At 40.4% G+C, this 13,712-nt stretch overlaps 1 protein-coding gene across 9 annotated transcripts in view; it reads right to left on the reverse strand.

The window, feature by feature from the left end:
- The window catches only part of LOC105841880 (disintegrin and metalloproteinase domain-containing protein 11), a 576,915-nt gene that overhangs the window by 501,756 nt on the left and 61,447 nt on the right, over window positions 1-13,712 (reverse strand). For 8 of the 9 annotated variants that reach the window (XM_038013324.2, XM_062670755.1, XM_038013319.2 and 5 more), the window contains exon 1: window positions 8,616-8,745. The exons of the other annotated variant lie outside the window; for it this stretch is intronic. In XM_038013324.2, the coding sequence (XP_037869252.1) occupies window positions 8,616-8,697 (82 nt within the window). In that variant the 5' untranslated portion in view covers window positions 8,698-8,745. Of the gene's footprint in view, window positions 1-8,615; window positions 8,746-13,712 lie in introns of those variants that run through there. 9 annotated transcript variants of the gene reach the window in all.

Raw genomic sequence — 13,712 nt, forward strand, 5'->3', positions numbered from 1 at the left:
TTTTGCAAAGGTACTGGTGGTAGGACGTCTTGTGAGTTCGCACGGGTAGGTACCATCACCCTGCCTATTTCCGCCGTAAAAGAGTAATGTGTTTCGGTTTGAAGTTTAAGACAGCTGTTGTACTGTAAAAACGGATACCTTAGAACTCATATCTCAAGGTAAATGATGGTATTTACGTTATAGATGTCTATGGGCTCCGGTAACCACTTAACACCAGTCGTGAACCCGTCCACCCATTTAGGCAATAAATAAAAACATAATATATAAACGTGACGTATGATCATGGCTAGCAGATTATTGACATGATTTTGCTTGATCCGCCATGACTACAATATCTTCCCGACCAGAGTATCTTTGTTAAAGACGTTTGGTATCCGTCGCCTGGTGTACTTTTTACTTTCCTATATTCGTTCTGTTTCGGATATCGTTGTGTAGAGCTTGTTTGAGATGTGATCTTCAAATCGTAGAAGCAGTTTTAAACATTCCTTATAAAGCTGCATAAGGTATACGCAAATACTACGAAATTACAAGCGAATATCAGTACTCGATAATTTAATCAAATACCAAACGCTAGATAAACGATACGCGATAATACGAAAAAGTTGTCGTGGCCTAAAGGATAAGACGTCCGGTGCATTCGTATATAGCGATGCACTGGTGTTCGAATCTCGCTGGCGGGTACCAATTTTTCTAATGAAATACGTACTCAACAAATGTTCACGATTGACTTCCACGGTGAAGGAATAACATCGTGCAATAAAAATCAAACCCGCAAAATTATAATTTGCGTAATTACTGGTGGTAGGACCTCTTGTGAGTCCGCACGGGTAGGTACCACCGCCCCGCCTATTTCTGCCGTGAAGCAGTAATGCGTTTCGGTTTGAAGGGTGGGGCAGCCGTTGTGACTATAATTGAGACCTTAGAACTTATATCTCAAGGTGAGTGACGCATTTACGTAGTAGATGTCTTTGGGCTCCAGTAACCACTTAACACCAGGCGGGCTGTGAGCTCGTTCACCTACCATGGCAATAAAAAAAAGGTACAACTGCGTGAGTGCCGGCATCCAAATTAAAACCTGAGTTCAACATATCAGTTATTGTAACATTTATATCCTATGCTTCAGAGCGTGACGAGTGAATACTTCGCGGCAGATATAAGTATATTGGCGATACAGGACTGCGCCATCGTGACTTAGCAACTCACAATGCTGGCTTCGTTTATTGAATGACTAGCGACCCGCCCTCGCTTCGCTTCGGAAACATTAAAACACACATGAAACCAAAAAAATATATTTTTTTTTTTTTAAAAGTAGCCTATGTTCATCAGGGACAATGTCGACTTCTAATGGAAAAAGAATTTTTCAAATCGGTCCAGTAGTTTCGGAGCCTATTCGAAACAAACAAACAAACAAATCTTTCCTCTTTATAATATTAGTATAGATTTAAAATTCAAGTAACGCGACTATCTTACACAGAACTACGTATTACGTAACCGATATTGTTACGCATGATTCTGATAAACTGGCACATATTTTCCTTATCTGTTTTCGTTGATTACAATTTAAAAAAAAAAAAGAACTCTTTATATTTAATTTGTAATACGAAGTCAGTAATTCGAATCACCCAATCACAATTCGCGAATATAGTTTATATTTACGAAATTTTTTCCTTTATTTTATTATTATTTTTATTTTTTATTATTTTACTTCCTATCCGACTTTGAAAGAACTCCACGAATATATGCCTTTTTGAATCGAGTTTTTTTTTTACTGCCCTTGTAGGCAGACGAGCATACGGCCCGCCTGATGGTGAGTGGTTACCGTCGCCCATGGACTTCAGCAATGCCAGGGGCAGAGCCAAGCCGCTGCCTACCGCTACTCTACACAAGCCTCGTTTGAAGAAGGACATGTCACAGCGCTCGGGAAACACCGTGGAGGGGAGCTCATTCCATAGCCGGATGGTACGTGGCAAAAAAGATCTCTGGAAACGCACTGTGGATGACCGCAGTGGCTCCAGGTAGTATGGATGAACTCTACTCCGGTGGCGGACGGTGCGATGGTCTAGAAACTACTCTAGTACTAACCAATGGACAGCGGTTCAGCTGTGTTCACTACTCATATTCATGATCACCCGTGACCACTTACCATTAAATGGGCCACACACCTGTACACATAGAATGGCAATAGCAAAAAAACAACTTAAGATAAGTCAAGAAATATTGCGAAATAATCATTACTTGTTTACTCCGTAGACAAAATTTGATAACAAATATTTGTGAAATAAATCACGAATGAATGACATAATTATAATACAAGCATCGTTAGCTAAAATGTTTTCTTAATTAATTAGGTGGAGTCTTTCTATTAGCTAATTAAGTTTTTACATTGGAGTATTTATTTGGAGATGTTTCAATTTGTTTTCTTAGAACGAAGAGAGCGTATTAAAAATAAATAAAAATAACTTGGAACAAATCACGCCCAATCTGGCCCCAAATTAGGATTCCCTTTGTTATGACAGAGACTGACATACATACGTAGATACATTTATTGGATAATAAACAGACAAAGAGCAAACAAACCTGTTCATCACACGAACGTATGCCCGAAGCGGAATAGAACCCACGACCCTTGGCGCAACTGTAATGACTGCTAACCACTGCACCACCGAGTCAGTCATAATTTATTCAGCTCGGGCCAAGCTGAATGTTAAAGGCTATTTAAATGAAAGTGTTTGATTACTTTGGTTGGGCACATAAGTACTGGAGTGGAGACCTCGCACTGGACATCGTAACGTGGGCAGACAGCCAACCTAACAGACAAAGACAAAGACAATAGCATTCGAAGAGACCTCCACTCAGCATTAGGCGGACACGGGTTGAAGAAGAGCTTGATTACTTCGTGGCAGAAATAAGCAGAATGCCGTACTAATTGGTAAACTGTCATTCAACCTATATACCTGCCTATCACCAGTAATATAATGGAAGACTAACTCTAGAACCTGCGACAACAGACTAGAAGCAAACAGCACCACGTACTGCTGCGGTAAATTATGTTTCACTTCATTTTCTTCATCGTTCCCTCGCTGCTGAGGATCGCGATCACATGTGACTTTCCTCAACAGTGTTATATCATGAGTGGCATTGCCGTCCATGGTATAGACTACCAAAGACCGCTTTTTAACCGGATCTGACCATCTTGCCCACGGCACTCACCAATAGGCACAAAATGCGGCCTAAAATTATGAGCTTCTAATTATAATGTAATTCACTACAATATTATATTTCAGGCAGAAACAAATTTAGCTTCGCCTAGGCAAACTATGTTACGGTTTGTAGCCGCAACGCTTGTGATTATTAAATTTGAGCCGTCATTTACAATATACATGTTCAGGGTAGCATGACAATATCGTGAAATGCATGAAAATAGGCAGTTCGTTTTCTTCCAATAACTTTTTTTTTATTTATTGTATAGATGGATAGACGAGCTCACAGCCCACCTGGTATTAAGTGGTTACTGGAGCCCATAGACATCTGCAACGTAAATGCGCCACCCACCTTGAGATATAAGTTCTAAGGTCTCAGTATAGTTACAACAGCTACCCCACCCTTCGAACCGAAACGCATTACTGCTTCACGGCGGAAATAGGCAGGGTGGTGGTATCTACCCGTGCGGAGTCCCAAGAGGTCCTACCACCAGTTTAAACTATTTTCATTATTAAAAAACTAGTATATTTTTGCTGTAAATAGCGTGTGAATTTGTATCTCAGTATAGCTGTGGTACTGAGAGCACTGAAGCCCAGAAAAATTAGAAGATAAATGCCGCATACCTTGAGATACATAGGCGGCACTGAAAATTTCGGGAATTAACGAAGTGACACAACATTACTATTTAAAAATGTATTTATTGCTTTTCGAAGTATTCTCCGCGAAATTTGACACATTTTTCCATACGATGGAACCAATCATTGAAGCAACCATTCCATTCGGAAGTTGGGGTCTCCAAAATGGCCGTTTTGTAGGCGTCCACAGCTTCTTCAGGTGATGAAAATCTCTGTCCACGCAATTTATTCTTTATTTTAGGGAAAGTATAGAAATCATTAGGGCTTAGGTCGGGGCTGTACGGCGGATGGTCTAATAATTCTATGTTTTCTTGCTCTAAAAACTCTTTTGTTCTATGCGCGGTGTGAGAACTCGCATTGTCGTGATGGAGGATGATGCGGCGGTTGCAGTTCTCCTTACGGAGTTCAGAAACGACCTGTGGCAAACAAATGCTAGCATACCATTCTGCATTAACCGTTCTTTGTCCCTCAAGAGGAATAGTCGTAACATGGCCGGTTTTGGAGACAAACGTGGCCACCATTTTTTTTGCAACACTCCGTGAACGAACAATTTTTGTTGGCTTTAACTCATTTTCGAACACCCAAACTCGTGACTGGTTTTTTGTTTCGGGTTCGTACGCGTATATCCAGGATTCGTCACCTGATACAATGTTGTATACAGTATTTGAGGATCCTGCGTGGAATCTTTCGAGAGTTCTGACGCACCAAGTAACGCGAGCCGCTTTTTGCTCTTCACAGAGCGAATGCGGTATCCATCGGGAAAACAACTTTTTTACACCTAATTGTTCATGCAAGATTATTTGTATTTGACTCACGCCAATGTCTAAAGTTGCCTGAATTTCGCGGTATATCACATGTCGATCTTCCTCAATCAGCTTACGCACAACATCAACGTTTTCTTGGGTGACTGCAGTTTTTGGACGACCTTGACGGGGATCATCACTGAGCTTGACACGTCCACGTTGAAACTCAGCAAACCAGCGATAAATTGTGATTTTGGATGGGGCTTCATCACCAAATGCAGAAATAATCCGGTCAACACACCGTTTTTGTGTTAAACCACTTCGAAAGTCATAATAAATCATCGCTCTTGAATTTTCTCGAGTCAATTCCATTTTCTCAACGACTAAACAAGTTTGACAAAACCTCGTGACAAGACCGAGAATCTTTTTTTAAATAAATAAATGTATTCGATTTTTAAAACCAAGGAGTTTTCAATTAAAAAGATTTTAATATGACAGGAACAGTGGAAATATTCCATTCCCGATACTTTTAGTGCAGCCCTCGTATAAGTTCAAGTTTTCAATTATACTGTATTCGGGAAATCCCACCCATCACTCTGAACCGTATTATTGTAAGACGGCTAAAATGAGCTCAATAATGTTATTTACACCTACAATACACTATTCCTTCCTATCCGTACCAATAACAAATTTACTATTCAATCAAATAACAATGGGTGAAAAATGAAATATACTTTTGATTTTAGATTATTTATAGGTTTTTTTTTTATTTTATTTGTTCAGGTATTTGAAAATGAAATCGTTTCGTTTCATTTTATTTGCAGCATCAAAAAACTGATCTCATCCCACAAAAGTGTCCGCGTTATCAACAGCACATTATCTCGCTGCTACATTACGAAGCCGATAACACGACGATTGATGGAGTGATAACATCGATAAACAAAACCTCGCCAGCAGTGTCTAGTCGGACGCTATGTGCAACGTAGCGCTGGTCGTCGGCGCCGCAAGCAACCTCGGATACCAAGTCTTAAAAAAACTCACAGAGACTCACAAAGGAAAAATCTACTTCACTACAGAAGATGACACAGCCGGCTTCAACATTCTCAAGAGCCTGGAGAGGCCCGACATCGAAATCAGCTACTTGCAAATGGACATCACGTATACAAAGAGCATCATCAGACTGAGGCACTACATCCAGGATCTAGACGAAAGGATCGATTTGCTGATAAACATCACCGATTATGTGGCAGAGAAGAATTTATCGAATTTCGAAAAAATCCGACGAACTTTAAGCGTTAACTTCTACGGATACATAAACTTTGGGAAACTTGTGTACCCGCTGCTGAACGAGAACGCTAGAGTCGTAAACGTGTCCGGGCCAGCCGGTCTTCTAGCCACAATCGAAAACGAAGATATAAGAAAGAGAATCAGCGATCCCACATTGACAGAAGATGAACTGGTCGCTTTAATCCAAGAATACGAACACGCCGCAAGAAGGGGAGTAGAGAAGACTGAAGGTTGGGGCATGAATGTACATGCCGTGAGCAAAGTCGCATTAAACGCTGTAACCTTCCTACAGCACAGGGAATGGGCTGATAAAGGGATTATAATCAACTGTGTAAACCCTGGAAGCTTGAGCGGTCGTGACGGAAGAAGAACTACTAAGATATACGAGGAGGGAGCCAAGGCCATACTGTATCTAGCTCTAGAAGCACCGTTAAGCTTAAAAGGGAATTTCGTTTGGAGCAATTATTCGGTGATTGAGTGGAATTCGGATCCGTACGTGGAAGTTACGACAGTATGACGTATGTACATAATTAGTGATCGTGTGATGGTAGGATTGTAAGTATAATAACTACATCTAAGTAATTCTCGTTTAATAAATGTAATTTTAATGAATAATAAGTTAAAACTGTATTTTAATTCTACGTGTTTGAGTGAAATGAAAATAATAATCAAATATATTTCTCGTAATGAATATTGCAAGATCGTCTCGAAATAACGAGAATAATGCTTTTGTGCCATAGTAAAAACGAACGATTATTATAATTTTATAATTAATGCTTAGTGTAATTCTCATAATAGAAATCTTGGATTTTTGCCATGATTTTTTATCATTGTTTATACGGGTGAATGAACTCACGGTCTATACGCTGTTAAGTAGTTACCGGGGCCCATAGACATCAACAACGTAAATGCTGACCCGCACCTTCAGTCATGACTTCTGAGTCTCGGTTCTGTAGCATAACGGCTACAGAAATAGACAGGGTGGTGGCATCTACCACGAGCCTACCACGAGCAATAGAAAGGTGATCGACCCCACGATCGTTTTTTTTTTTGCTTAGATGGATGGACGAGCTCACAGCCCACCTGGTGTTAAGTGGTTACTGGAGCCCATAGTCATCTACAACATAAATGCGCCACCCACCTCTAGATATAAGTTCTAAGGTCTCAATATAGTTACAACGGCTACCCCACCCTTCGAACCGAAACGCATTACTGCTTCACGGCGGAAATAGGCGGGGTGATGCTACCCACCCGTGCGGACTCCCAAGAGGTCCTACCACCAGATCTGGTGGAACATCGTTGCTAGGATTCATTAACCTCAATACATGTTGTGGGCTGGGATGTTAATTCTACTGTGCAACGGCTATCCCATCGTTCAAATGGATAAGTAACAAGGTTATCAGTATAAATGCTAGGAATCATGCTAGAGCAGTATCTCGCATGATTCCTCATCATAATTTCTTCGTTCTTGAAGATAACCACTACTCTGACGCAATATGCCAACTGTCAGCATCCATCGATGTTTATTATTGTCCTTTTAAGCAGCCGAGCATGCGGCCAATCTGTCGCTGCCCCCAAAATATTATAAAAAAATCTTACGTTACGGACGTTTTTTCCCGGTTAGGGTACCCCTCCGCTCTCCCATAAGGAACTTCGTTCCGAAAAAACTATTTGAATTTATAAAATTTCAGTTTTCGTTCTCTCATAGTTAACCTCGGATCTCTTAAGATAAAAATTTCCAACAAATATTTGCGTAAGTATATATAAAGAAGGCCATAGATAAAAAAATATATAAGTAAAAAAATAACGTTATCCGCTTAAGGTTATTAGAAGCAAAACGCCAATTGTCCGATGTTTTTGTTAGCGGAATATCAACTACAGTGGTATTGTTTATAAAGCTGATTTTCGTATTTCAAGTAAATCATATGTGTATATTTTTGATAGAAATTATTATTAATACAATTCATGATTCATTCACATAAGATGTTCCACATACAAAAGTAGAACTAATGTACAACTAAAAACACAAAGTGATCATGGTACATAAGGAAAAATGTAGGTATTGACAGTAGAGAATTGGAAAGTTCAGAATCATTTCAAAAGAACATACATCTAAACGACTGTACCCTTTGCGATCTCCAAGTAGATGTGGGTTTTCGAAGAAATCGCGTAGAAATTTGAAACTTTGTGAGATTCGACTAGTAAATTTTATTCGTGTTACATTTAAATACTCGTGGTAGGACCTCTTGTGAGTCCGCGCGGGTGGGTACCACCGCACTGCCTATTTCTGCCGTGAAGCAGTAATGCGTTTCGATTTGACAGCCGCTATAACTATACTTGAGATCTTAGAACTTATATCTCAAGGTGGGTGGCGCATTTACGTTGGATGTATATGGGCTCCAGTAACCGCTTAACACCAGGTGGGCTGTGAGCTCGTTTACCCATATAAGAAATAAAAAACAATAAAAAAAAATATGTTTTCACTGTAAATGTTTATATTAGCTCATTCTTTGGATGGGCAATTTACCGAAGCTGAAATGTCAATATCGACCTACCACGTCTTACCCACGAACCAAATCGTACCGAATTCCTGAAGAGCATAGACATCGTACCACGAATGTGAGTAGTTAGAAACATGATGACGATGTCTCCATTCTGTATACGGCTGCTCCTCATTTCTAACCAGAACGCATGATAACTTCACAAGAACAGATTGTAAATATTCACGCTAATGATCTACAACACTCACCTTCACCGGTGGATTCTGTCAATTGCCTTTCACAAGACCCTCCAAAGCAGACGGGCTGGCTCTTGCCGAAACATGAACACATAATGCGTCAACTATCAATCGCGCTGTTTTAAAAAAATGTTTCTTAGGTGTTTACTGACACTTAAATAATAATTTAAAAAAAAAACAACACCTCAATTGATTGGCACTTCACAAAAACGAGTAAATAAAGCGTACACTCCAAAATCCAATAACTAATTTATTTATAAAATACGTCTCTAAAGTTAGTAGTGAGCGAGGTGTAGCCGTCCGTCCGTGTTCTTGACGCGTCATTACATCGGCTTTTGTACATAAAACTTGCGCATTACCGCTGAAACACGGCCATTGTTAGATTTTAATTAGTAGAAAAACCCGTGTCGCTCAGTACGCGAGAGTATGAATACCATTTACTGAGGTGCCAACATGAAAATGTCATTAAGGTGCTTTTTTTTTTTTCAAAAGTTGCCATTTCTGTAAGTCGAATTTTACTAATAAATACCTTGTGAAATGAACAAACTAACCAACTCTCTGTAAAATGATAAACGATGAAACAAGTTGAGAATGATTATTTTTTAATAAAAAACAGAAAATTAAGAAAACAGAAAGAAATGGGTAATATGAATACAAACGTCAAAAGTGAAGTATATAAAAACTACATTAGTTATCAAAATAGCAAAGAGGTTCACAACATCCTCCCCTTCGTGCAGAAAAGCACAAACTGGTTATGCAAACCAAGGTCAGTCAAGGCCTTAGGTGGAGAGCCTAACCAGCTTTCGTACGGGTCGGCGTAGCATTCCCCCTGCTGTTGCAACGTCCACTACCCTTATCACGCCATCTTTCCCAGGGTACACTTTCGCAACACGTCCTCGTGGCCATATTCCGCGGGGCAAGTTAAAGTCAGCAATAATTACTACGTCACCCTCTTGAAAAGCTGTTGAACTGCGGTTGCCTCTTGACTGCTCACGTGGTTGTAGGGTCGGGAGAACCTCGCGCATCCAACGCGACCAAAAATGATCCGCTAGCCTCAATGCTTTCCTCCATTCGGAACGGCTGACCAAATCGTGATCGTTCAAGGCAGTAGGTAAGGTCTGCACGGACGAAGAACCGATTAAGAAATGAAATGGTGTGAGTGTTGTCGGGTCGTCAGGATCTGTAGATACATGAGTTAATGGACGTGAATTGACAATGGCTTCTGCCTCGGCTAGTAAGACGCTCAAGGTTTCTTCTTTTGGAGCTCGTTCGGTTAATGTTGCGTTCAGAGCTACCTTTACTGATCGCACCAAGCGCTCCCAACATCCTCCGAAATTAGGTGCCGCAGGTGGGATGAACTTCCAGAGTATTCCTTGAGTGCTTGTGAAATCTTCGACATTTTCTCCGTAGAAACCTCTGAGAATGCGATTGGCACCAACAAAGCAGGTTCCGTTGTCCGAGAAAATAATGTTTGGACAGCCCCGTCTTGCAATGAATCTTCTAATAGCCATGATAGCAGAGTCAGTCGATAGACTATGTACCATTTCTAGGTGAAGGGCTCTGACAGTTAAACAGGTGAAAAGGGCCACATAACGTTTTTCATGCCTGCGCCCGATAGTCACGCTTACGGGGCCGAAGTAGTCCAGACCCGTAAAAGTAAAGGGCCGTCGATGGTGAGCTAATCTTTCAGGTGGCAGATCTCCTGTTTTCGGGTTCACCGGCAAGGATTTTCTAATTCTGCAGAGTGGACACTCTTTTGCTACTGTTCTCACTGTGTTCCTCAGCCTTAACAACCAGAATTTTTGTCTTAATTCGTTCACGACTAGTTCATAATTTGCGTGACCCGCTTTTCGATGATAAAATTGTACCAATAAACGTACAATTGGGTGACGACCGTCAAGAAGGATGGGGAAGCGTGTGTCAGGGTCAATGCCTTCTGCGGCTTTAATTCTTCCGGCTAACCGCAGCAACTTGTCCTCTCCCAAAGCGGGTGACAGTTTTCTGAGACGACTGTTCGGAGGAATAGGCTTCGAGTTCAGGATATGAAGAAATTCTATGGAAAAGCTCTCGACCTGTGTTCGTTGCATAATTTGCCTTTCAGCGGCCTTTATTAAATCCGCACTAAGAGGTGGTAGAGTAGTGGACGTTGAAGGATGGCGGGCACAAACTATTTCGCCTTTCAATTTAGAATTTCTAATGGAAGCCAAAATTACACCAAACTTTGCCGCAGCTTGAAGTACCCGGGCTGTGGCACGTAATAAGCGCTGCCAATTACTAAAATTAGCAAAAAATGGCTGTGACCGGAGTCGGTAACTCTTCGACAAAGGAAGTTAGTCCGACCAACTCATAACTATTGGTCTTAAGTTCATCGGTGTTTGGTGAGGCAAACCTTGGCTCTGTAGGCCAGTCCTCAACGGATTTAAAAAGAAAAGATGGACCGCGAAACCATCTGTGGGACATGTCGAGGTTAATTGATCGCGTTCTGGTAGCGTCGTCGGCAACATTCAATTCCGTTGGTACCCATCGCCAGTCTCTGACGCAAGAGTTTTCAATAATTTCGCCTAAACGATGGGCAACAAAAGGCTTAAAAGAGCGCGCGTCATTACGTAACCACTGAAGGACTGTCATAGAATCGGTCCAAAAGAAAGTATGTGCCGGTTGTTTTCTATGACTGTCCTTAATGGTGACCGCGAGACGAGAAGCTATTAAAGCGGCCTGGAGCTCTAAACGTGGGATAGAGATAGGTTTCAAGGGTGTAACTCTTGCCTTACTAGAGATGAGAGAAAGCTCGATGCTGCCGTCTGAGTATAAAAGGCGCCAATAAGCGACACATGCGTACGCGAGCTCACTTGCATCAGCAAAAACGTGTAACTCCCTCTGAGTTGGTTCAGAGTTTTTAGAGTTAGAATACCAACGCGGAATTTCCAAAATCCATAGGTCGCTGGTTCAGATCCGGCTCGAAGGACCAAAATGAAATGAACAAACTAACCAAGTCTCTGTAAAATGATAAACGATGAAACAAGTTGAGAATGATTATTTTTTAATAAAAAACAGAAAATTAAGAAAACAGAAAGAAATGGGTAATATGAATACAAACGTCAAAAGTGAAGTATATAAAAACTACATTAGTTATCAAAATAGCAAAGAGGTTCACAACATCTTGACTATTAATTTAACCTATGTACTTACTGTAAAAATATATGAGGTATATTAAAATGTTGTTTAAAAACTTAAGTATCCGGTGATGCCAACATAAAAAATTGTAATTATTGTTGACGATTATTTCGCACTGCCCCAAAAATAGATTGATAATAATTCGCGTACTTATAAGTAATTATTTGTTCATACTCTGTAATCTAAACTAGACTTTAACCTAATGACACACGTCATTGTTTGGATGATATCAACTACGTTCTTAATCGCGTCTATGAACTCAAAGAGAACGGGCACAAAACTTATGTGTCGTAGTAAAATATTATTTCAACGTAAATGGAACAATAATTTTTCATTTTCGAACGAAAAAAAAAATGACATGACCCAGTATACTACAAAACAAATCCGTGGAAAACGGGGGTGGAAAAGCCGCGAAGATTATAACAGATGAACGAAATAAGCTTCTAAAAGAAATACAAAATAATTAAAAGGGGTGGAGTTGAGCTTGAATGTTTTTTTTATGCAAAACAATCAGCCACCCATTTTGGTAATGGAGGCTTATAATTTGACGGTCTAATTGTAAAGTGGCTAATTGATGGGTGTAATTCGGAATTTTAATTTAATTATTTTCAACCGTCGATATTGATTAACCACTACATTAGCATTGACATTTTTATTAATTGCCTGGTTTTTGTGGTAGATATTGGATTGGCTATGCTCCTGGTATAGCACTGTGATAATAATTCAATTTACTCAACTCATCAATAACCGTATCATCAATAGTCCAAATCCAAATTAACGGTAGGCAGCGTCTTGGCTCTGCACCTGACATTGCAGACGTCCATTAGCGACGATAGCCACTCACCATCAGGTGGGCCGCATGCTCGTCTGCCTACAAGGACAATAAAATAAAAAATTCCCACAAACGACCACAATTTACTATTGTAGGTTCTTACGGTCCACCACCTCATCGAAATCTAAGACGAAACAATCAATGCAAGTAATGGCTTCCATTTTGGACGTTGAAACAGCTATTGACCTCTATCTTGGTGGAAGTCGGTCTTAAGTTATGATGTCAATAACCCCCAACTTACTTAACAGTTTATCTTTTTTTATTTTATTGCTTAGATGGGTGGACAAGCTCACAGCCCACATGGTTGTTAAGTGTTTACTAGAGCCCATAGACGTCTAAAACGTAAATGCGCCACCCACCTTGAGATATAAGTTCTAAGGTCTCAGTATAGTTACAACGGCTGACCCACCCTTCGAACCGAAACGCATTACTGCTTCACGGCAGAAATAGGCAGGGTGGTGGTAACTACCCGTGCGGACTCACAAGAGATCCTACCACCAGTGCAAGTTATCTGTCCCAACTAAATAAAATACCAAACCTAAGACCAAAACCAGCTATGATTTACTTATTAGACCATGGAACACATTCCATCCTATATAACTACCTACCTACCTATCTACCTACTACCTAACAGATTTCCAGTGAGTACTCAAGAATCGACAGCTCCGGTCCTTCATTATGAGCCTTACTGAATAAAATGTTAACGGCAAATTACGACATGTCACCTGCAGGCCTCGTCTGACAGGGGTCAGGGCGCTGCCGGACAGCTACACTAAAATAGAATTATCTCCTCAAACACAAGATTTCCTGGTACATTTGTTGGTCTTTGTAGCTAACAGTGTTATTCGTGTTAGCAATCTTGCTAAAAGGTTATCGAGTGTTTTTAGATGAAAGTTAATCAGGTGCCAGCCAAAGGAATAGAACCACAATCCTGCTCATTTCGTAACGAGATAACTCTTTTTATGTTTTTGAAATTTATGATGGCAAATATTTTATCCATTAATACATTAAATACAAAAGACGTTCCCGCTGCATTTGTTTCGCTGATTATTTCCTGCACTATGGCTCTTCTCGCAAGCAGTGATGTTTACTTTGTATAAAAA

The sequence above is a fragment of the Bombyx mori genome, chromosome 10, assembly GCF_030269925.1.
Source record: "Bombyx mori chromosome 10, ASM3026992v2".
NCBI classification, from domain to species: domain Eukaryota; kingdom Metazoa; phylum Arthropoda; class Insecta; order Lepidoptera; family Bombycidae; genus Bombyx; species Bombyx mori.